Genomic DNA, 22,848 nt, shown 5'->3' on the forward strand with positions numbered 1-22,848 from the left:
CACCAGTGAATGCTTTCTACAAAGCTACCAGAACTCTTTTTTTTCCCATTACATCTTGGTAAATATAAAATAGCTGTTTATGATCTCTTTCTAATAAAATTCCTATAATCACACAGCTTGCTACCCGGGGTGGGGGTGGGGGATGTCTCATGCAACTTCTTCCTTTCCTTTACATTTAGAGTCAAGACTATAAGCCATACTTGGGGAAAGAATACAGAAGATATGTTTTCATCTAAACATAACTGTACTGTCAGTTCATAGAAGTTCCCCACACGCATAAAATTAACTTACCACAAAAGATGTCAAATGCTTACCCACCATATTAAAACGAAAACTTTCAGTCCCAGGCTAAGAGGTCTGGATTTGCATCAGTGATGCAGGTACAGCTGGCACGTCTCTAGTAACTTAGGTTCTATCTAAAAGGTCTCAGTATTGCAGGGTGGCACCCTTAACACATGGTAGTACTGTCCCAATATTGCCAATATTTCAAATAAATACTGCCCCAGTATGCCAATATTTTAAATAAAAAACTAAAATATAAGAAAACAGCATTCACTGTGGGCCCAAGAGAAATCCAGCAAAAGGGAGAATGATAGAGAACTGAATTCCCAGGTGGTGACACAGAAAACACAGCACAACGTTGAACTGTCCCAGAAGGAAATTCCCTTCTGTTCAACAAACACATTTTTTTCAAATTCAGCTTAGTCTGACCCCCAAAAATAGTCACCAAACTGAGATCAATTTGACAAAAATGTACTGGAAAACTTCAATTTTGCACGAGCATATTTTTCACGGAGGAGTTTTATCGTCCTTTGCTGAAAACCCTTTGCTAGCTCTACTTTGCCATGGCAGGCACACAGTGTGTAGGTAAGCTCTGAGCAAGCCTTTGTCAGGACACCATCAGCTGTGTGCTTTCCTTCAGTTCGAAAGGGAAGAGGCTATGTTCTGGAGCCAAAATACAAGGTTTTTTTTTTTCTTCAGACTTCACATGTATATGAACCTTATTTTAAAAGTACGCACTTCATATGTATTTTATGCCTGAATGCTCCAAGACAAACAGAAAGGACTATTCCAGAAACAGCTTAAAATGGGAGAATTTGTTAACACTAAAAATATTTAAGAAACTTATAAGAAACCCTAGAAAAGATCAGTAAAAATAAATTCCATTAACTTGTCATCAAATTCATGAACATTGTGAAGGTGAAAAATTGTGGAATAAAGAACTTCACCAACACTACGAAATGTATCTTAAAGGAAATCACTTCAGACTGGTCCGTCTACTGCACTTAGCTGTGAGAAGACACAGCAGTGGCAGACGGTTTTAAAGTGGATTTTCTAGAGGGCTGCTGGATCGGTTTTGCGTTTAGAGGTTTTCTGCAGTAAGTGTTACAACCCTTCTGGTTTTTACAAACTTGAAACGTTCTTGTCGCTCCAGCAGAGCCACTGCAGGATCTAAGGAGAAATTGCACTGTTTACGGTTCGAAACCATATTGCTGGCAGCAGGCTAATGGCACCAAGGAGATATTTAATCTTTTGAAAGGAAGTAACTAATGAAACCAACAAACTCCAGCAAACTCCTGCATAAACAAACACAACAGAAGCAAAAACCACAGAAGCAGTTTGACAGAAATGTTGTTGCACAAGTTCAATGAGCATGATTTAAGGAAGATTTCTTCTAGGAAACAGATACTCAAGGCTATCACAAAACATTTTGTTTCTGTTGAAAAATCTGTAGAGGGGGAAAAAAAAGGCAAGAGACATTATCCATTCTTTTGCCTTGTCTTCATTTTCAAACTTCTACTCTTAATCATTAAATTGACTAGACAACAGTTTGGAGAGTAAAATGGAATTATTCCAAACTCTGGTCTTAAAAGAACAGAATATAAGACAGTGCATTTATTCGTACCTTGTCTATCATGTCTGGTCTGTTTGTAGCTGCCAAAATTGTCACGTCCTTCAGCTGTTCTATTCCATCCATTTCCGTCAACAACTGAGCCAAGACACGGTCTGCTACATTTCCACCTGAAGAGCTGATGTGAAAAAAAAATATTTAAAAAATTTTTTTAAATTACAGCATTAGCTTTCCCTTCTTAGGAAATTGGAGAAAGGAAAGAATATAGTGTTCTTTTCAATTTACAGGGATCCATCTTTTTATCTTAATTCCTTCTGAGGCTTTTTTACTTACTACCCTGCTACATAGGTTGTAAAGAATTTAATCCAATGTGGATGCCTGGAATAAACATTTTTAAGATAACTAAATTCACGCAGCTTCTTTACTAGTCAGCCAAACTTTCGGTTTTTAGCACCATCCAAGTGAGTGCTTACACCACCGTATGCAGTGTAAGAAACATAGGTAATTATGTATTTTTCAGAGAGGCCCTATATTTTTATTTTGTCCCCATCAAATGAGAATAAACTGAGTGTTGACCAACTGCCTCATAACGGCACTGTCAGTCCTTTAACTCTCCTGATTGTCCACATACCAGGAAAAAAAAACTCATGACTGAGAAATGGAAAGCTCCAGTTTTGAAATCACCAATATGTGAAAAACCTAAACAGACAAAGCATAAACTATTCTAGGCCTTTTTTAAATTTATTTTAGTTTGGAATTAACCCTGGTAACCTTCAAGTTTATGGAAAATTTACTCAAATCGCTTAATTATATGTAACAAAAAACATTATAGAAATAAACTATTATTTTCATTAAAGCTTCTGGTACCAAATGATGTACCATCTCCTTCCTACATAATTCCTTGACAAAAATACATGTGCGCAGACATATATATGCATGTGTGCATATATTCACACATATAACAAAGAATGTAGAAGAGGAAGACATTGAATAAATCAAATCAAGAGACCAAGCACATCTGCTGTGATAAATGACATCTCATGAATGGTTGTGTTCTTTATAACATCCTTCTAATTCTGCATAAATAGGATTTATTTCTGAAACATAAAAAAATAGGTGACCCCACACCGTAATTTTTTTATTTTTGAAAGAGTACTAGACCTAGGAGATACTGGAACCACACACAGATAACTGCATACACTCATATGTTGGCAGTCATACTACGCAAGTGATGCATATGTGTTCCTGGTATCACCCAGCTCTATATAAATACAGGGGGGCTGGGGCGAGCGCAGACAGCCGCTTGTCCCAGAACTTCCCTCTGCTGAGCAGGGGCAGGGAAGCTGAAGCAGGCTGTGGAAAGCAGCTGGGGGTTGCCAGATGGTGCCAAAAACGTGGGGTTTATCCTCCTTTGTCAGAAACCAGGCGCCCTGCTCCTGGCACACACCAAAAGGCTTGCTGTTTTCAACACAGCCTTCCCTTGCAGACAGCGCGCACACCCCCACACCTTCCTTCACTAACAGGACTGCTCTTCCAGGGCTATTCCTCACTCTGATGCACATGAGAGGGCTTCATTTCTCCACCCTTAAACAGGACCTTTTCAACACAATTTTAAAAAGTTAATCCCTCCAATTCTTCCGGAACTCTCTAACTTCATACTAAGAAGCAAAAAGAAGTCTGATACTTAAAACAAGGCCGGCTTTCTTCCTGCAATGTACATTTCATTACTGTCACCCCAAATTTACACAGGATTAATATAATTTTTTAATCTCAAATTTCTTGAAACTCCTTTTGGAAAAGTACTCTTAAATGTTTATACAAATATACTGGCACCTACACACACAAAGGCAGTGCAGTTATCCTGCTGAACACTAGTTCCCAAAAAGAAACGTTATATTTTAAAACATAAGCACTCCAATTATTTCCAACAGATAGGGAATACACACATACAGTTGCAGTTATTACGCATGTATATTGCTGCAGCACTGCTATCCACCATCAGCACGCCTGCAACCACAGCGATTCCTAAATGTCCCAGAGCCAAAGCAACAGTAATAACCCCATCGCTGCTGTACAGATTTCCTCCAAATAAATTCTCTAACGTTCCTATTCTACAACTGGTTCTGTAATCTTCCAGTGTAAAACAGTTAACTTATCAGACCTAGTCTGGAAAATATCTTTGAGGAGCTATAATAAATGTTGGCTAACAGAATATTTAGGTTGCTAAGTAATATTAGAGAAGGGACTGGGGTTAGCCAGTCGTCAGCTTTCCGGCTTGCTGCAGCCGTGTTAGAAATTCCCAAGCGATATTAGAGCATTTCTAAGATACCCGTGGGTCACGGTCCCATTGACTTAGAGAGGGCTGAACATGATAAAACACTTCAGGTGTTGGACAAGGATAGTAAATGCTTGCCGAAGGACATACAGCTTAAAGGAAATTAAAATCAACTTCGTAACATAAGCTAGTCTCAGTAGGGGTTCAGGCCTCCCATCTTGCATAACTTTTACATTTACTCGACTTTATACCCAATAGACTGCACAGAAGAAAAAGCCAAGCAAAGGAAAAAAATAATATAAGACCAGGACCAAAATGTTAACATTATATGAGATGGCCTGAAGCTAGAAGAGCTTGGGGGAGGACGCGAAACTTTTGTTTCTTTAAAGAAACAAAGAAGAAAGATTTGGTTTTAAAGACAGGTGGCTAGAACAGGTATTACATCTTTCCCCAATATAAACGTTTCTCTTACAAGCTTCAGACTGAAAAACAAACAAACAAATAAATAAATAAATTAAAGAAGGGCTTATTCTAAAGTAAATCCCCACTGTTATGCAGGAATGTACATTGCAAAGACTTTCATGCAATTAGGTCATAATCAGACAATTGCAGTTAAGCAATCACTGATGGCATAATACCGCTCCAACAATGAAGCGGGTACTGCTGCATTATTAGGGGTTTTACCATTATCTGTTAAAAGTGGAGTAAAAGAAAAAAAAAAATTAAAACCACGTGCACACAAAAACTGTCAGTAATAAAAATAGCATCAAATGAAGAGGTGCCTGGGACCTATGACACCAGGAATTTTCAATTTCAGGGCTTTTATTTACATAGTTCACTCAGCTGCCATGTGATGCACCATTTTTAGCACAGAGTCTACTGCAAATTAGCTTTTGGCTTAACAGGGTATCCTGTAAAAATCACAGGCAGGCACAAGTTTACAGTGAGAGATCTCTTTACCAGCTGCTCAGAGCTGCACCGGAGCCACACCATGTGCTCAGAGAGCTCTAGCACTGCTTAAGCTGTTAATCTGAAGGGTGACATGCAAGTATGCGTTTTTCCATTTTCCCATGATTTCCCAGCAAGGGTTTCAAATTAACACAGGCAACGTTCATTAAGGCTGCCCGGACTTTTGACGCAAACAGCAGCCAGAGAAACAAATTTTGATTAACCCTCCAGTCCCACGGAGGCACTGCCAAAACCAACTTCCAGCCAAGGGGCTGTCTCTGCCCCCCCTCACCTGACCTCCGCACGTTGATGTCATCATCACAACTGCATGGAAATAGTCCTCAAAAGGCACGTCCTGGTACAAACTAATTTCCTGTCAACACGCTGCCTGCAAATCCAGGCAGTCAGAATTAAGCCCCTCACATAATCCATGCAGGGCCATGTGTGCACGGGTGCGGGTATGCAAGAGCCATGCCCTAACCAGAAATACCTTGAGCTTCAAAATAAAAAACGCGTGAGCAAAGAGGAGTCTGGCTGCTCCATAAGGGCCTGAGAATTTCAAGCAATCTCTTGTGTTGCGCTGATGAAATACATCAGTGTGTAAGCTATGTGTTATTTTAATCTTTTTGCCAACACTTCTCTTCCTTTAAAATCCTCAGTAAAGGAGTTTTAAAGGCAAAAAAAGAGTCTTTGCTTACTAGTTTATTACATTAGTTGAGCCAGATATCCTCCTCTACGTGATATTTCAGCTAATCCTGCAAGTGTCCCAAGAGTCTCAGACCAAGCACACATGTGCTCCCACACAGGCACTTCCCTTGACCATCAGAGAAGCCTCCTGAATGGCAAAAGCCTGTCAAGTAAGAATATCCGTGGATTAAAGCAGACTATTGAAGGTGAATATGGAAAACAAAACCTGTTCTTAGTATTTTATTTCAGCTAAAGACACTCCCAATACACGTTTTGACAGAATTAAAAAAATGCATTCTACAGTGTACCAAAGCTTCACAATTAATCTGAATTAATTCTAGCCTTCTGATTAGAGGAATAACTCTATCGGTCATTATATCATCTATTCTATATATTTTTATATATACATAGTTGTTAAATTGTATCTACTAGGATAGAACCTCACTAATCTGGTTCCATTCTGATGGAACTGACAGACTGAGCCCCAACTCCAAGTTCAGTACAGCAAGTGAGGGCTCTCCATAGCACCTTTTCTTTTTCTCATCTCCTTTGGCCTTATCCAAAGACCATTCTAACCAGCTGGATTCATATCTCAGTAAGCACCAACATTTCCCCTTGAACATCTTAAGCCACTCTCCTACTTCTTCCTGGGGATATAAAAGCAACTGCAGCCTAATTCCATCACTGCATCAAGGAGTACATACAGTTCACTAGCTTATATAGCTCTTCAAGCCAAGATTTTATTTCCGGACATAACCAGATGTATGAAATCACCAGATTTAAATCTGTTACCCTTCTTGCTATAGGCAATTTTTGACAGCAACTGACTTCTTGTTTTGTACATTCTTACTTATTTAACTTCCTTTTTTTTCCTCACCCACCCCCCTTATCTAACAGATTTTTTTAACATTTTAAAACTAAAACCAGTATGAGAACGCAGTCATTACGGTTTCAGCTCATGATGAAATTGGGTAAGCATCACCTTTACGAGCGTACGCTTGCATCATCTGACAACCTAGAACACTTCCAAAGCCAACGGAACAAATGTTTTTTCAGAACACCAGATGTGACTTTCATTGGAAAATGTGGTTAGGTCTCAATCACCATTTAAATCCTGTAAAGGAGAACCAGTGACTCTCTAACCCACCACCAACTTCAACTGCATCGATGCCTATCTGAACACCTTACCTTGAGAATCAGGACCTTAATTTAGTTACGCTGCTAAACTGTAGACGTGGAAATGCAAGAAATATTCACATAATAACATTCTGAGCGCTCTTAAATTCACAGCAACTGTGAAGCTACAAAACCAGAAGGAAGCCTGGGAGGGCCCCTCTCCTGAAAAGCCCCATTTCTGCACAGATGACCCTACCTCAGGCAGATCTGCGAGGTCGAAGAGGCAGACCTCAGGAGAAGTATCCAGGATAAATAACTGCAGTGGGATTAATCTCCACACAGCTGAAATCTATAATGCAGGTTTTGTGAGAAGGGAGTACGGCCCACCTTCTCTTCCAAAATGTCATATCAGGCAAGATTTACATGCAGATAAAAGCTGCCTTCATTATTCCCCCCCACCCCCAACAAAAGAATTGCAATCATAATCAGAATTTACCAGTTTTAAAAATACTTGTGGATGTGATATCATCTCAATTCTTTCACTGGAATCTCTGGAAATAATTTCCTATCAAAACAAATGTAAAATTCATTGGCATGACAAAATGGTTGGTATCAAAAAATTAACACAGGTTGAAATGGACCTTTCTGGCAGGACTCTCCAGTTCTCCACAAACTACCGAGGTAAAAGGTTCCTGCAATACCAAAGCCCCCTGCCAGCACACTCCCACGCGAGAGTCGTCTCGCTCACACAGTCTGAAGGATTTTTATTGAGTCTGACATTTCTGTCAGGGCCTTGCAGGGGTAACCTGTCAGCAAGGAGCACCTGCCAAGTCCGTCTTTTCAGTCCAACTGCCGTGATAGTAATTAACTGTCACACTGCTTTATTTCCTTCCCTCACAAACTGTGGTGAAATATAGCTTTGGCAGTTCAAGGCTTTCCACAGCATTAGAAAAAAAAAAATCTACTCCAATAGCATTACCAGAAAAACAGTAATTGCAGCATCTTCCCAGATAGGGAATTTCACTCAAAATTTCCAGAAGTGGGGCATTTTGTCCAGCGAATGGTCACAGCCATGCCAGCTCGGAAAAGCAGGCTCTTCCACACAGATATACCCTGCTGAAATATTAATTCAGTCAGAATATTCTTATATCTAAAGATAGCAGAGCAGGCCCTTATGTTGGCTTTGAACTTTGTTTCCCTTGAATGCTATGGGGGCTTCAAAACCCAAACTTTACTAAATATAATGGGTTTACAGAGACATGCACATTTACGTAAGCAGCACAATATCATTATTTTTTCCCCTATAGCAGTTTTCCCTCTCCCCCTCAAAATCACAACACCTTTTACATCACATACTTTTCTGCTTACAAGCACAATTCCCATTTTGAGTTGCAAAACTGCCATCCACAATTAGTAATTTATTCCTCTATGTACATGCACTCAGAACAAAAGAGGTATTTCATAAAGCAAAAACGCAGAGCAAGCATACCTAGGCCCCAGCAATCATTACCAAAACACTGGGCCAAATTCACTCTGGCACACGTATGGTACAACTTCAATGCATGTTACTAATTCAGACCACTACAGATACTACAGGCTGTTTTTAAAAAGTCTAGGAGGGATATACAGCATACAAATATTGTATGTTATCAGTTAAATGCTTTGACTATTCATTTAAAAAACAAAAAAAACCCCACACATGCACCCCAACCCAAAAACCTCTTCAGTGCTATAAGAAACATTCCCCATAGCAAGGAATTTTCCTGCCTGTGTCATCAGAAAAACTCCTAAAGATAATCGTAAACCCTTCCCTTCATCAGCACACTGCAATGAGATGCTGTCATATTCTGTACGCACCTGTATCAGCTATTACCTGCTATATTGTTTCACATCACCTCTGCTTCCTCAAGAGCAAAAATCAAGAACTACAAAAGGGAAATCTCCAGAGGAAACCTGGGGAAGTCTGGGAAGTTCAGGGAGTGGGTAGAACACCTGGCTTTATGGTCACCTCCAGGCCAAAATGGTGTTTTGCCACCTGTCAATTCACCGATTAAATGCGGTTCACGTCATTAGCTTTTTAAGACATTAGAAAAGAACAGAAAAATAAAAGAACTCCTAGTACTCCCTGTATGTCCTCCAGCTTCAAGGCAAGCTTCCTAAACAGAGATGAGGAGCTTCGTGAAAACAGGAAAAGCACTCAGCTTTCAGCAGGTGGCTTTGAAACAAACAGCCTATAGACCGCTGCAGAAACATCCTAATTATCCTCCACGGTCATGCAACCAGCCTCTTTCCATTTGCCCAAACTTCTTATTATTGCAGCTTTGCTAACTGCAGGAGTTAGTGAAGTAGGCCCAGAAAAATAAAATGTAATGAAAGGAGAGAAAAGGAGGAAAGGAGCCAGTTTGAGACAGGTTTGGAATCAACAGGCTTTCTTCCAGAGGGCTTTCCCAAGCACATCCCCAAACCCTGAAGTACCTAGGTGGTGATCCATCGTCCATTTCCATCTGCCTGCAACTAATTTGAGGGGCACATCCATGAAAGATGGCCATGAGACCTTGCTTTCCCCTGGCCCTGGCCCTCTCTGGCTGAAACAGGAAGGACACTAAGCTGGACTTGTACATTTATCCGTGCACTTGAATGACTTCAAGAAAAGGGTTTACAGATCCAGTCCTGCATCAAGAGTTCTCCTATTAACAGTGATGTTGCCCTAAAAAAAAAACAACACATAAAAACAAACAAAACAAAAAACCCAAACACACACCTGATGCCTAGTAAATTTCCCATTTCCTTTCTTTCTGTTTCCCTCAGCATTGCTCCTCTGCGCATTCCTGGAAGTTAATCAAGTTGAAAACTGTAATCAGTCATGTCTACCAGGGAAGAAAGTACAGTTTAATTTGGAAGTGTTACAGGCCTAGAAGTAACCAACTAGACTGGATTTCATTTCATTACAAGAATATTTAAGTTTAAGAGGTTTATTTTCACCTAGAATAAGTTTCATTTATAAATTTTAATTACAATTATGTTCCCCTTGTATTTCATTTAAAATGGAATAAATAAACGAGACCTTCAATTGTTATAGCCCTGGCCCTGCAGACTGCTGCAGCCTGCTTGGGCCCATTTAGTCAGGTAAACTGACCTTTTTCCGTAGCCAACGCCATACCAGGCACTGAAGTGGTCACCATGTACGCCACTTCTGATCCCTCTAACCTTGGTTTCTGTTTCAACCGGCTCTCTGGCAGAAACCCAGACAGAGGCTCAAATTCATGTCTTTGGCTGAAGCATCTTGCCGCAGGTCAACTTTGCCACAGCATTCCCGAGCAATGCAGAACAGGCTTACCTACATTAACGAACTTGCTTTGTCCCTCCAAACCCTGTACGTTTATCCATGCACTTGAATGACTTCAAGAAAAGGGTTTACAGATCCAGGCCTGCTTTCACTGATTCCAATGAAAGTCTCTACTGACTTCAAATGTCCAAATTATAATACAGGCCAGCAAAGTTACAAGTTATTGGGGTTTTTTTAAACAAAAAGGAAGAAACACAGATTTAAAACACATTGTGATATAGGATTCTTGCTAGACAAGAAGCGTTGATAAGTTTGTTTTAAAATTAAAGGGATTGCAGACATTTATCGTATATACACACAACCTATGGTTAATGTTAAGGCTGCTACTCCAAAGCAAATGACAAGCTTTACTGTACGATTAAATAATTTCAAAACTTCACTTTTTCACCACTCCTTGCTAGGCCTAAAATAGAAAGCTGGCACTGCACATGCAGCTTTTTTCCCCCCAGACAGTATTTCTATTTGGATACTAAATTCCAAAACTTTAAAGAATTCAGACAGCAGTCACAAAAGTTTTGAATGCCTCACCTCTCTATCACACCCAAACACAGCACAGATATTGCAGGGAATCAGCTGATGATCCCCAATTCAGGGATTACCAGTGCCAACAAAAGCCAGAAATACAAAGCTCCTTGCCTAACAGAGCCAGCTGCTAGAATTGGGTGCCTCATGGCACAGGGAGACTATTTCGTCCGTGTATTCTTTGTTCACTTTCTTTTGCCTTTGCATGAGTAATGTTAGGGTGACAATACCTCCTCTACCTCTGCTGCTGGTATATTTACCCTGTGCAAGGTGGTTTTTCTGCCAAGAACCTCTGTCCTACCTAATACCGTTTTGCTCTGCCCCTGCAGAGTCCAGCCCGTAGGTTTCATTGCTCCAATGCAACGCGCTGACCTCCTTCATGACAGAGGCTGCCGATTACACCAGGGAATTTGCAGAGATAAAGAAATGTAATGGTATGTCCAAGTGTACAATGTGCTATGTGCTAAAGTGTACAGTTTAAAAACAGATTTATGACAGTCCCTGTTAAAAGCAGAGGTAGCACAGTACACAAGAGAAGCTGCTGTTCTTCACAGCTTCATTTAGGAGCCTGAGGGCCTCAAAAGTTAAGACTGCAAATAAATTAATACCTCAAGTGAAAATAGTACATCTTTCAGAGGTTCTGAGCATTTCAAATTGTGGCTTAGGAATGCTTCTATCCTCCCCCCCAGCATGCAGGATAACACACCTCCCTGGAAAAGCATCTCAATATTGTAGTTTCAGGGGATTGGTACCAAAGTCCCTTCACTTTGTCACTTCTACCTTCACTCTGAAAAGGTTAGTGTTATTCACCTACAACTTGCTTTGGACTCACCAAGTCAACACAAAGTACTGATTTTGTCTCTTGTCCTTCTTTTTTTCCCCTTTGAAAATGGAATTTATCAGTGTCTTTCACATCAGTCTACAACATTTCCCATCTTACATTACAAAGATTTACAGTTAAAGGGGAAAACGCTTTGCTTCTGAAAAACAAGAAAAGGAACAAATATGTCCTTTGCCCAAAAATCCTAAAAATCCTACTTATATAAACAATGTCCCATTTCCAAAGCACATAGATTTCTTAAGTTCAGCAAACAGACTGTCTGTGCTGCATTTACACAGACCCACGTTCATTCATCACTTTCAAGTCTAATTACCAGGCCATTTCCTTCTTGGCAACCTCTAATGGCCAGAAGAATTAGGTTTTTTTACATGGTCAGGATACCAAGGGATAACAAATACCCATAACTCTTTGCAGCTGTGCAATTTGTAAAGCCTCTCAAGCTTTGTCCAGGCAAGGGATTACTGCAAGGCAAACTTCCCTCCTCATGCGCTGCTGTATCTGGACCAGTCCTGCGGATCTCACTTCAGCACAGTCTCTCCTACAAAAAGTCATAACATCATCTTTTGAAAGTAATAAGAAAAAAAAAAAGTAGTAACCCACTCATGGAAGCAAATGCTAATTAGAACCACAGAGTGGTGGAAAAGGCTCCATGCATCATACAGTTCACCTCTCCCCGTGCACAACTGCTCCTCGCTGCACATGAATCCATGAAACATCAGTGTTGTTTTAAAGATGTCAAGTGATAGGGTTGGTGGAGCTTCTCCTACATAGCTACCTCACAGTGAAGGAGAACCCTCTACCAAAAGCCTTTCTGATTTGCAGAAGATTTTCCTACTTCAATCATTTTTCCTATTCAAAACTCATTGTGACACCTCTAACTTTCTACCATCTTCTCTTCCACAGGTTTATAATCTATTCTTTAGAATCAGCTATAGCAAATGCCTCCCTTTTTTCTTTATTATCAGTCTATTCAGCCCCTAATTTCTTATTTCCAATTCTCTCTAAACTTTCTTTAACAGCTCACCATAAGCCAGAGGGGAAAGTCTTCCAAGAGCCCCAGAAGCACAGTGTAACAAAGCACAGTGTAACAGAACAAAATGCAGAAATTAATACAGCTCAAATTATCTGTCTTCACTACCACATTGGAAACTCAAGTCCATTCAGAGTCACCCTCTCATCATCTTGCATCACGCATCTCCAGGCATCTCTGTTGAGCAACTGCTCCTCACGCTGAACAATTTTTCTTCAGAAGTGCAGGATTATATTTTTGTAAATTCTCTTCAAGGCTGGTATATATCCAGCCCACATTTTTAATTCTGGGACTAATATGTATCAGTGTTGCCTGCATGCAAAATTGGGAGGGGGGGTGCGGGCAGACAAGAAATAAGACCCAAAAGATTATTTCATATAGATAAAACATACAGAGCTTGTAAGCAGGCTGGATTAGAAATAATCCTTTCAGAAATAATACATTTTGACACTGAACAATGTCAATTAATATAATTTTTGCTGACTTCAAAGTATTATTTCTTGTAACTAATAAATGCACACAAATACATTTTGTAAAACAAAACTGCTATGTGAAACAGAAACATTAGGTAGAGCATTAGATGTTAGGGAGTTATGCCTTGGGTATGTATAATAAATAAAACCCTGTGGTTTATCTGAATGGAGCTGCAGTGTTTGCCACGGAGTAATGGCTTGTGCAGTGACAGAGACTCCGCTACGTGATGCAAAGGAGACATTATGTTGAACGGTGTAAACAAGAAAATTCCTTAGCTTTCTTGATCTATCTGTATTATAATTAATTATAACATCTATTAGTTTGTGTGTGTTTGCTGATGAGAAGGGATTGTTTAGTGATCTCTACAGAGGGTTGGGAGCAAAACATTTGTGTTTCAAACCCACAAGCTTTAGTCAAATCTAAACAAGTAATAATGGGTTAATGAATACTTGGCAAAGTGCTTTGAAGAGCAAAAGCATTAAGCAATTACTCGACATTATTTGACATCTGTACTTCAGACTTAACTACGCATAAAACAACTTAACAGTTTAGGCTTCTCTGTATCCCTGGACAGGTCCCGTTCGGATCAGGAGAGGTTACCTACCCAGGAGATTTGGGATGCAGCACATTCTGCACAAAGCCGAAAGACGTACAGGATCCTAACAAGGATTTAAACTGAAAGGAAAGACATTTACAGAGTGTTTTTCACTGCCAAGGGACAGAAAACTAATTCAACCAACAGAGGGAATAGGGAGACAATATAAACAGGTGTTTCCTTGAAAACTTCAGTATGGTTAGTAATAGTACAGGAAATGGATCTCCAGAGGCCACAAATCGTTAGCATCTCTAATGCATTTGCAAATTCCTACTGTGCAAAGTCAGCCTGTAAAAAAAGGCCATTTCTAGTAAGTGCCTTGTCTGGTTTCCTACACCATTTAATTTCAGATGAATTTTATGAGAACTCTGCTACGTATTTTACCTCCCATCTGGTTCAGATTTGACAACGAAATATTTGTGTGTCCCACCCTGTTCTTTTTAAAGCTCCAAAACCAGATGTCTCCAGCACAACATAACTGCAGCAGGTCATACCACATTCTTCAGCAAGCTGTGCCAGGCCCATCACCCCCCACCACAGACAGTCCCAGGTAACGTAAAATTGGGTTGTTTACTCCCTAGAAGTATAAAGCAAGCAAACAAACAAACTCAATGCCTCTAGGGCACTGTGTGAAAAGGCTGATTAAAATGTACTATGGCTTATTCTTCCAACAGGTTTTATCCTGATGAAGTGTTCTTTCTGAAAGCTGAACACCTTAAAAATTGCAGCAGGAGGAGATATTTTTACCCTCCCCCCTTCTACTGGCTTGATTCCAGCACACGTTTTTGCAACTTCGCTATTGTGATAAGCAGGCAGGTGTTTCAGTGCGTACCACAGGGTGGCTAGCATTTCTAGGAGGTTTACAAATGTCACAGTTGCATACATTGCATATGAGGAGGATGCTGACGAAGAGATCATCTATCAGATTTTGCATTTTCAACAGAAAATGTGTCTGTTTCTTCGCAGTTTCAGAGGGCAGCTCTACGCCACCTTGCTCAAATGTCAGTATGACACCTTTCATCCTTTCCTGCAGATACAAATGGCCCCTCTGCAATACAAAGGAATCTATATGGATGCCGAGGTAGCTTCTTTTCCAGAAAAATTATGAATCTGTGATCACCTCTAAACTGCACAAATACTTTCTACATACACGTATTTGATAGCTTTTCATGCAAAACAAAACAGAAAAAAATCACTTGCTCACATCTAGTATTTTGTAAGAAGGTATCCCCCAAGACAGACTACTTATAGAGCCTGTCAGATCTTAAATACTATAGTAGCGACTCAAACCTGCTATAATCCTCCTTCAGACAAGAGCTAAAGATCTCTCAGAATCATCACAAAGCAGAATATTAAAAAAAAAAACCCCACCATTGTTAGCTGCTTGCACAATAATCCTTTTTTAATGTCACACATGAAAGGGCATAAGTGTTCCCAAATCTTTTCATGAAGTTTTTCCCAGTCTGGCAAAATGTTTACATGTAAGTATAAATTTAGGCATATGAGTAGTCTCCGTGGAAATTCCAGTGTCATATAGCATATGATCATATTGTTTGCTTGATGGAGACACTATATTAGGCCAGTGTAACAACCCTGGGAAAAGAAAGGAGTTAGTTACTGGAAATAAATGCAAACTAAAACCACAGAAAAGAGCCAAAGGGCATGAGAGCCAGTAGAATCATTCCTGCTAATGAGATGAGAAAGAAGGAACTCCACCAGCTTACCTGTTTATGCCAAGTTAAATACGCTTGAGCAGAAGTCACAATTGCTATCCTTCTGCATATGGAATGAATATATTTAATACAATAATTCTAGAAAGGTAATGCACTTGTGATTGCACAACGTAAGAGTAATTTATCAGAAAGTAACATCTGTGATTTTTGTAACAGGATTACTTACTTTCCTCTTTCAACTGCCAAGGCATCTATTTCATCAAAGAACAGAATTGAAGGAGACACCGCTCTGGCTTTCCTAAAGATCTAGAAAAAACAACAATGAAACACTCAGTTTTAAGGGGTGGAAAATTTTTACAGAATGCTATCGTACCCTGCACACCTCAACAGCTACAGAGCATCACAGAACAGACGTAAGCCTTGTCGTTTAGAAGTTATTCATGATACTGCGTGAGGCAGGCTTATAGCAAAAGCTGCTACGAGATCCCAGATTTGACATGCATCACTAGGCCAGTGCAGGAGGAAGTTACACAACACAACATATCCCTTCTGGTTTTTTTTCCTTCTTTTCTTTTTTAAACTTAAACCACAAGGAGTTTTTCTGGGAAGTTTAAAGGTAGTCTTATGAAGAGAACAGAATTTGAATGCCAAGAAAGCTTAACATATAACATTAAGTATAGCTTGCCCTTTCTCACCTCTCTCACTGCTCGTTCAGACTCACCAACGTATTTATTCATCAGCTCAGGTCCCTGCAAAATTTAAAATAAACAAGTTTAAAAAGCACATTACATTTACATACAAAATGACTTAGACAATCTGCCTGTGCTGCATTACTGATGGGCTATTACAACGAATTTTGGAAAATTTGTCACTTACAAGTCTTATTTGTGTGTTTTCAGACTTACCTTGTAGCTGTACCAAGATTTCCTCCATTTGTTATAGCACAGTGCGTGCATATAACTATGCATGCAGGTTAGCACTCTCACCCTAATACTTTCCTAGTACTTTAATGAGAAATGGAATTAACCCAAAAAATAAACACTTCGGGGTTCTTAAACGTTGCTGGCTCAACAACAGCAACAAGGGGGCTTCAAATCACCCAAAAAGTCAGAAAAGCATATACTTGCACTCTCAACGTGCATCCTGTCCAGCCAAGCACCAAAACAGTGACTTAAACCAACATTTAACAGCACTTCTTTGAACTTGACAGTTTGCAGGTCCATTAAGAAGCTACCATAGCAGCACACCTGAAACCCATCCACGAGGCACTCCACCCCCAGCAAGAAAGCTGTTCAGTGTCTTAGCTCATTCACATTCCTTCTCCCCTCTGCCAAGACTGCCAAGCACAATTATTAGTGCCAGCTCCTGCGGTGCCTGTTTATACTCACAGCCCTGTCCACTAGGAACAGACCAGAGACCACGAGGTCAATGTTCAAGTCTTAAACAAGTACTTAGAATTATAAAAAGTAAAAAAATGGAGAATTCTCAGAATATTTTCTGTTCTGCTATATCACATAGAATAGGCTGCTTAAATAATGCTTCCTAATGGGACTCAGATTCTCATGGGATTGGTGATGACTCATTGACTTTAGCTTGTTCTGCATCAACAATGATTATCCACTGCCCTGAATGAGAAGAGCCAGCGGCTTCAATCCATTTTTGAGGGAACAGGTGTCCTCATAATTTCACCAGCAGAAACTACATCCTCCTTCACAGTCAGAAAACTGAACCACCTTCCTATGCTTCACAGCTGTGAGTACCTTCAGGTAACACCCAGCTCAGTGCAGTAAGGCAGCTTTAAACAGCAGGTATGTTATATTTAAGAATGTGTGGCAGATGCACATTTATACACTGGCAGTGACAGAGCTTCTGTTACAGCCCCTTTGAGTGGGACCTACTGACCTTTGCCCCAGATCAGTAGAATACAGAGTCATTATTCTAAAAATGCAGCACACTGTTTTTTGCAGTCTCCCCTCTCCACACTCATTTTCACCCTTGCATAACAGTTAATGCACTGGCTTTATTTTGGCACTGGCACCATTGGAAAGCACCTGCACCTATGTATGGGAAAAAGCATAGACTCTAAAAAGAAAAGCACAAGTTATCTGACACCAGCACAGCATCCAGGCTATGCCGCTGGTTTTATTTATTTTTTTGAAGAGTTGCCCACTGTCCAAAGGACCAGATGAACTACTGCAGTAGCTAGACCTAGTGTACCACATAGGTAAAAGCAATCCTGTAAAGGTTGGAAGAGCACTGCATGCTTTGCCTATAGGAAGTGTAAATGATACAGAACTAAAGAATTGTAAGGGTTGCAAGGGACCTCTGGAGATCATCTTGTCCAACCCCCTGCTTGAGCAGGCACACCCAGAGCAGGGGGCACAGGAACACATCCAGGCAGGGTGTGAATGTCTCCAGGGAAGGGACTCCACAGCCTCCCTGGGCAGCCTGTGCCCCTGCTCTGGCACCTGCACAGGGAAGGGGTTTTTCCTCATATTTAAGTGGAACTTCCTGCGTTCCAACCTGTGACCGTTACCCCTTCAGTGGTGCCCAGTGGCAGGACAAAAGAGTCCAGTCCCATTGTCCTGACACCCACCTTCAGATATCTATAAGCATTGGTGAGATCCCCCCTCAGCCTTTTCTTCTCCAGGCTGAACAAACCCAAGTCTCTCCACCTTCCCTCATAAGGGAGATGCTCCAGTCCCCTGATCATCTTGGTAGCTCTCACTGGACTCTCTCCAGCAGTTCCCTGTCCTTCTAAAACTGGGGGGCCAATTAACAATACAATTATACAATTAGCATTGCTTCCTTTTGTCAACATCCACCCTCACAGCAACTGCTGCAGTAGCTACGCTTCAGTGTCATGGGCAGGCTTTCAACAACTTCAAAACTTGAGTCTGTTGGATACTTGCGTGGAAACAGAATTATTCATCAACGTGATGAAGAACAGAGGAAAGAAAGAGAGAAGGAAAAAACAAAGTAAATGAGAAACACAAAGCCTTTTCCTACTATTCACTGTGGACACCGACACGAGGAGCATGCAGCAGTTTGTGCAGAACAGCCTGGCAGCTCAAAGAGACAGCATCCAGCTGCTCCAGGCCCTTGCCATTCATCACATTCAGTACAGATGAGGAATCCGATAGCATGGGCCTAACAAATCCTTATGGAACGAAAGCACAATCTTCTCTTTCTGTCTGGCTTTCTGTTCAACTGAGCTGCTACACTGAGAAACCTCTGCAGATTCTGCACACTATTATAGATTTCTTTTACTAACTTCTTGGAGCCTGTGGACCTTCTCCTTCATGCCCTTATTCTCATAAGTAATCTTCATTCACATCAATATTCTCATGGAAACCAACATCATATACATCAGTGCCAATAGTGTACTCCTCTAGTATGACACAACATCAAATAGCTTGATGTTTTCTTTTCTTTTGTCTGAGAAAAAAAAATACTTAAACCAAAACTACTCTCTTTGAGCTTTAAGGTACAATATAATTTCAGATGCTAGGAGTTTTATTTTTAATTAAGCATTAAAATATGATCAAGGCAACATCAAAGCAATAAATACTGTTTAAAATGTTTCCAAAGAGAATTATTTTGAATGCCTGGTTTTACTGTAAGCTTTAACATGAAGTTTTTCTCCATTTTCTTCTTCATTAAGCAGCAACTCCAGGTGAAAGACTACTATGTATTAATGACCTGTGCCTCTTCGTGGAGAATTTTAATGAAAATTCATTTGAAGGTCTCCTAGTTTACCACTCATGAGCGATACCAAAACTGCCGCTCAGAACCATGGTTTCTATTGCAAGCAGCTTGGAACTCTTATTAAACATAGCAATAAAGGAAAACACTGCAAAGTAAGAGAAAGCACACACAGAAGAAGAAGAATCGGTATACATTTCATCTCATGTAAACACTTAAAACCACAACACAAAAACTAGAAATGTTCAAAGAAGCTGGATGTAGAAACCGATCTTGGTTAGCTCTGGTCCCACCTGAGCTCAACCTCTGCCTTACCAGCAAATGGGCTGTCCTTTAGCTGAGTTTCAAAAGATAGATCTGCATGACAAGCAGTCTACAGGCCACCACAAAGTCACCTGCTGACAGCTGACACGGTTTCTAATTTTCAAAGCCCACCTACTCTTTCTGGGAAGCTTGCTTTGAAGTTGGAGGCCACTCAAGAAATACCACGAGGGGTTGGGTTTTTTTTATTATTCGTTTTCAATGGGTTTCTAATCTAAAAATCAAATTACATGACCCCAACTTAGTCAGCAAGACAACATTTGTTGAAACATCACTGTTGGCCCAGAGGTGAGCATGATTCTTTTAAAAGCTGGTTACAGCTGTTGATATACTGACCAAGATGTTCTAGTAACAAACGGCCCCGTTCAACGACGCATAGCTCTGTTCTCTTCTGCAACAAGCCATCTTCCATACGAAGGGAGGTGAAGAAATAAAACCTGCTCCTTCTGGTCATTTGCACAGTGACTCCAAAACCAGCAAAAGATTTGGAGCAGGGAATTGGCAGAAGTAGTTGTAGCTTAGGCATGCCTATAAGCATACCATTTGTGAGCTACAATCCAGACTAATAGTACAAAACCTGCCACTTCAGGCCCACTGTACGCTGCTGAGTTTTGTTTCTTCAGCCTCAAAGTAGAGATAGTTTCCAGGTATGCTCTGTTTAAACACTACCCCACCCCCATTTACAGGATACTTTCCCCTTGTATCATGAAGCCTTCCACTTGTTTATGGTCTAGGTTGGGTGTTGATTTTTAATTTAAAATAAAAAAAGGCAAGAAAAAAAAGAAAATTTGTAAATTTAAAATATGATCAGAATAAGCTCTTGGAAGATTAACTGCACAAAAGAGCAAACCCCTGTATACAGGCTGCAACCTGAGATAAGCTTGTGTACACATGGTTACGACAGAAGTTCTCAAAGTGTTTTTAAACTGCAAGGACAACATCTGGTATCCCTGAAGTTAAAGAGTATCAGTAATTTTTCTAAGTAGCACTTAAAACCACTTGCAGATTTTTTCCACCTGAAAATACTGGCATCGTGACTTTCAACTGATAGGAAATTTAGTCAGTAACTTCCCTCTACAAATAATTTTTTTACTATTTTGACAACCAGATAAGTTACGCACTTATGCTCATTGAGCCAGACGGACACGGATCCATATTTCTCCAGCATACAGCCCTGTCCGGTGTCTTCAAAAGTACTGCCATAACCTTGCATGCAGGTTCTGGGCTCTAACACAGACAAACTAAACTACAGCAATCATAGAGCACGATTCGTATTTTTTAAAAGTCCAATTAATTTATATCACATCCTACAGATTATTACTCTACAATAGATAACGCACAATTCCTCCCTTGCCACGTTCGAAGTAGACATGATCAAACAGGCATTACAGTCATAATGAATATTTAATTTCAAATGAAGTGTCTAGAAATGGAGCTCTCTACTGTGAATCTCAAAAAGAAAAAAAGACGGGTGCCACAATTAATTTTCAGCTGCTCACAATGTGTACCTAGGGCAATGCTCATTGCCCACACTCAGACATCCGCATCTGAGTTAGACATTCACACTAACTGATTTGGACAGACCTACGTCTCCCTTGTAGATGCAGTGCACCTCACTCTGATGTGCTAACTTCTCATCAGACTGCAGGAGGAGGGGAGAAAGCCAGCTCAGAGGAGCGGAGCTTGATCCCACCCCTGCCAGTACAGCTTTCATGGAGTTAAATCCAGCATTTTGGCTTCCTTTTTGGTTTGTTTGGGTTTTTGTTTTTGTTTTTTAATTCTTTCCAGTCCCATGACAGTGCAGGTGAGGTGACCAACATAAACCGATTTGGAAAAGACTCAGAAATTAGTTACTTAGTCTTTTGATACTGTAATCTCAACGGCAAAATGCTATCCCATCCCTGCCACAGTCGAACCAAAGCAACATATGACTCAGTCCGGCTGCAGGAAAGAGAGTTAACAAGATAAACAGTGAGACTTCCTTTATTTTAACAGTAAGGCTATTTCTAATGCAAAGGTTGTACATGTGTGATTTGGTAATTGGTTAAGCTACGTAGAAAAATATTTACACAGAAAACGCATTATATTTGCTTGTTAAAAATAAAGCTGCCTACTACTCTTTCAACGCGGTTTAATGATTTAATCTGAATTACTCCCAGCTTCTCAGCAGATGTAAACTCCAGGCTGAGCACCGTGCACCATTTTAATCGCTTCCTCTCCCTCTGCCCTGCATTCCAGAAGACCTTAAAAAACTTGTTGACACCTGTCTGGTGTTTTAAAGACTTCCATTTCAGCAGGTGCTTGTGGGCTCCAGAGAATCTAAGGGAGCAAGCTGGCAAAAAACTGTCATCCTCAATCCTTGCGGTGAAATTGCTAAAAGCAGCGTAATCAAACTGCAAATGCAAATATAATATCCCTTTTTCTTTATTGGCATGCCTCAGAATTCACTTGTTTGCCTTTTGCCTTGACAAGCAAACTTTAATAACAATCTTTTGAGGCTTCTTTACACAAATACAGAAGCCAGTATTTGTAGTGTGGAGCGAACTGACTGGAAACATTGAATTAAATTCACTGCATGCACCGCTGCCTTCAGAGAGGGCCCTCTTCAGCACTCGGGGATAGCTGCCACGCAAATTTACCGGGATTCTGCATGGTTACAAAGTGCTGCACCAGCACAGGCACAACAGTTTGAAGTCGGAGGTGAAATTCTATCCTGACAGAGTTGAAGCAGATCTAAAAGTAACCCATCCCACTGCCCTGGCCCGTCCACAGAGAAATCCCTTTGCAAGTCATTCCCGTTCATCAGGGATTTTCAGCACCCATTCCTGTTCACTACCACTTTTAGCTACAGGCTAAACAGCGGCCACCCACTACTCTGTCTAGGTCCAGGCTTGGCACCATCAGGGCAGCATCCACGTTGACTCAAAGATCATACAGCAAGACGATACAAAATTAGTCATCTGTGCTGCAAAATGTATTCAGCTGCTGACACTTCACCCCTCCAGCAACACCCGGCTCCGGGGTTGCTACTTTTACCCAATTGCTGGCAAACCCATGGTAATTCGGAGAGAGAGAGAAACCAAGTGCTAATAAAAAGTCATTCTGCAACGTAATTGAGAAGGGACAAGGAAATAGGCAGGATTATCTTGAATCATTTTCTGCCTACACATTGACTGTTGAGAAGCTTCTGGTTAAGAATGGATGGATGCCTTATTTTTAGTCAAGTAAAACATGCAGATAGCTTCAGGTTTAAAAGAGTTCATTGAAGTATCTCAAATTGTTATCCCTTGTAAAAAACAAACAAATTTTTCAAATAGAGTCAGTTTCACTATCTGCTAATTAACGAACAAGTTACTGTAAATGTGTTACCACGGATCTTTTTGGAAATTTTATCAAACGCGTGCCAGAGTTTCTCATAAAACACACAATGCTGCTTCATTTTTCGTCTTAAAAGTATTGTTCA

The 22,848-nt window shown here is 40.4% G+C and overlaps 1 protein-coding gene across 1 annotated transcript in view; it reads right to left on the reverse strand.

The window, feature by feature from the left end:
* The window catches only part of AFG2A (AFG2 AAA ATPase homolog A), a 207,084-nt gene that overhangs the window by 142,568 nt on the left and 41,668 nt on the right, over positions 1–22,848 (reverse strand). The window contains 3 exon segments of the mRNA XM_064450498.1: positions 1,907–2,030; positions 15,586–15,665; positions 16,055–16,108. Coding sequence (XP_064306568.1) covers positions 1,907–2,030; positions 15,586–15,665; positions 16,055–16,108 — 258 coding nt within the window.

Source organism: Phalacrocorax carbo, chromosome 4 (genome assembly GCF_963921805.1).
Source record: "Phalacrocorax carbo chromosome 4, bPhaCar2.1, whole genome shotgun sequence".
In the NCBI taxonomy this organism is placed as follows: domain Eukaryota; kingdom Metazoa; phylum Chordata; class Aves; order Suliformes; family Phalacrocoracidae; genus Phalacrocorax; species Phalacrocorax carbo.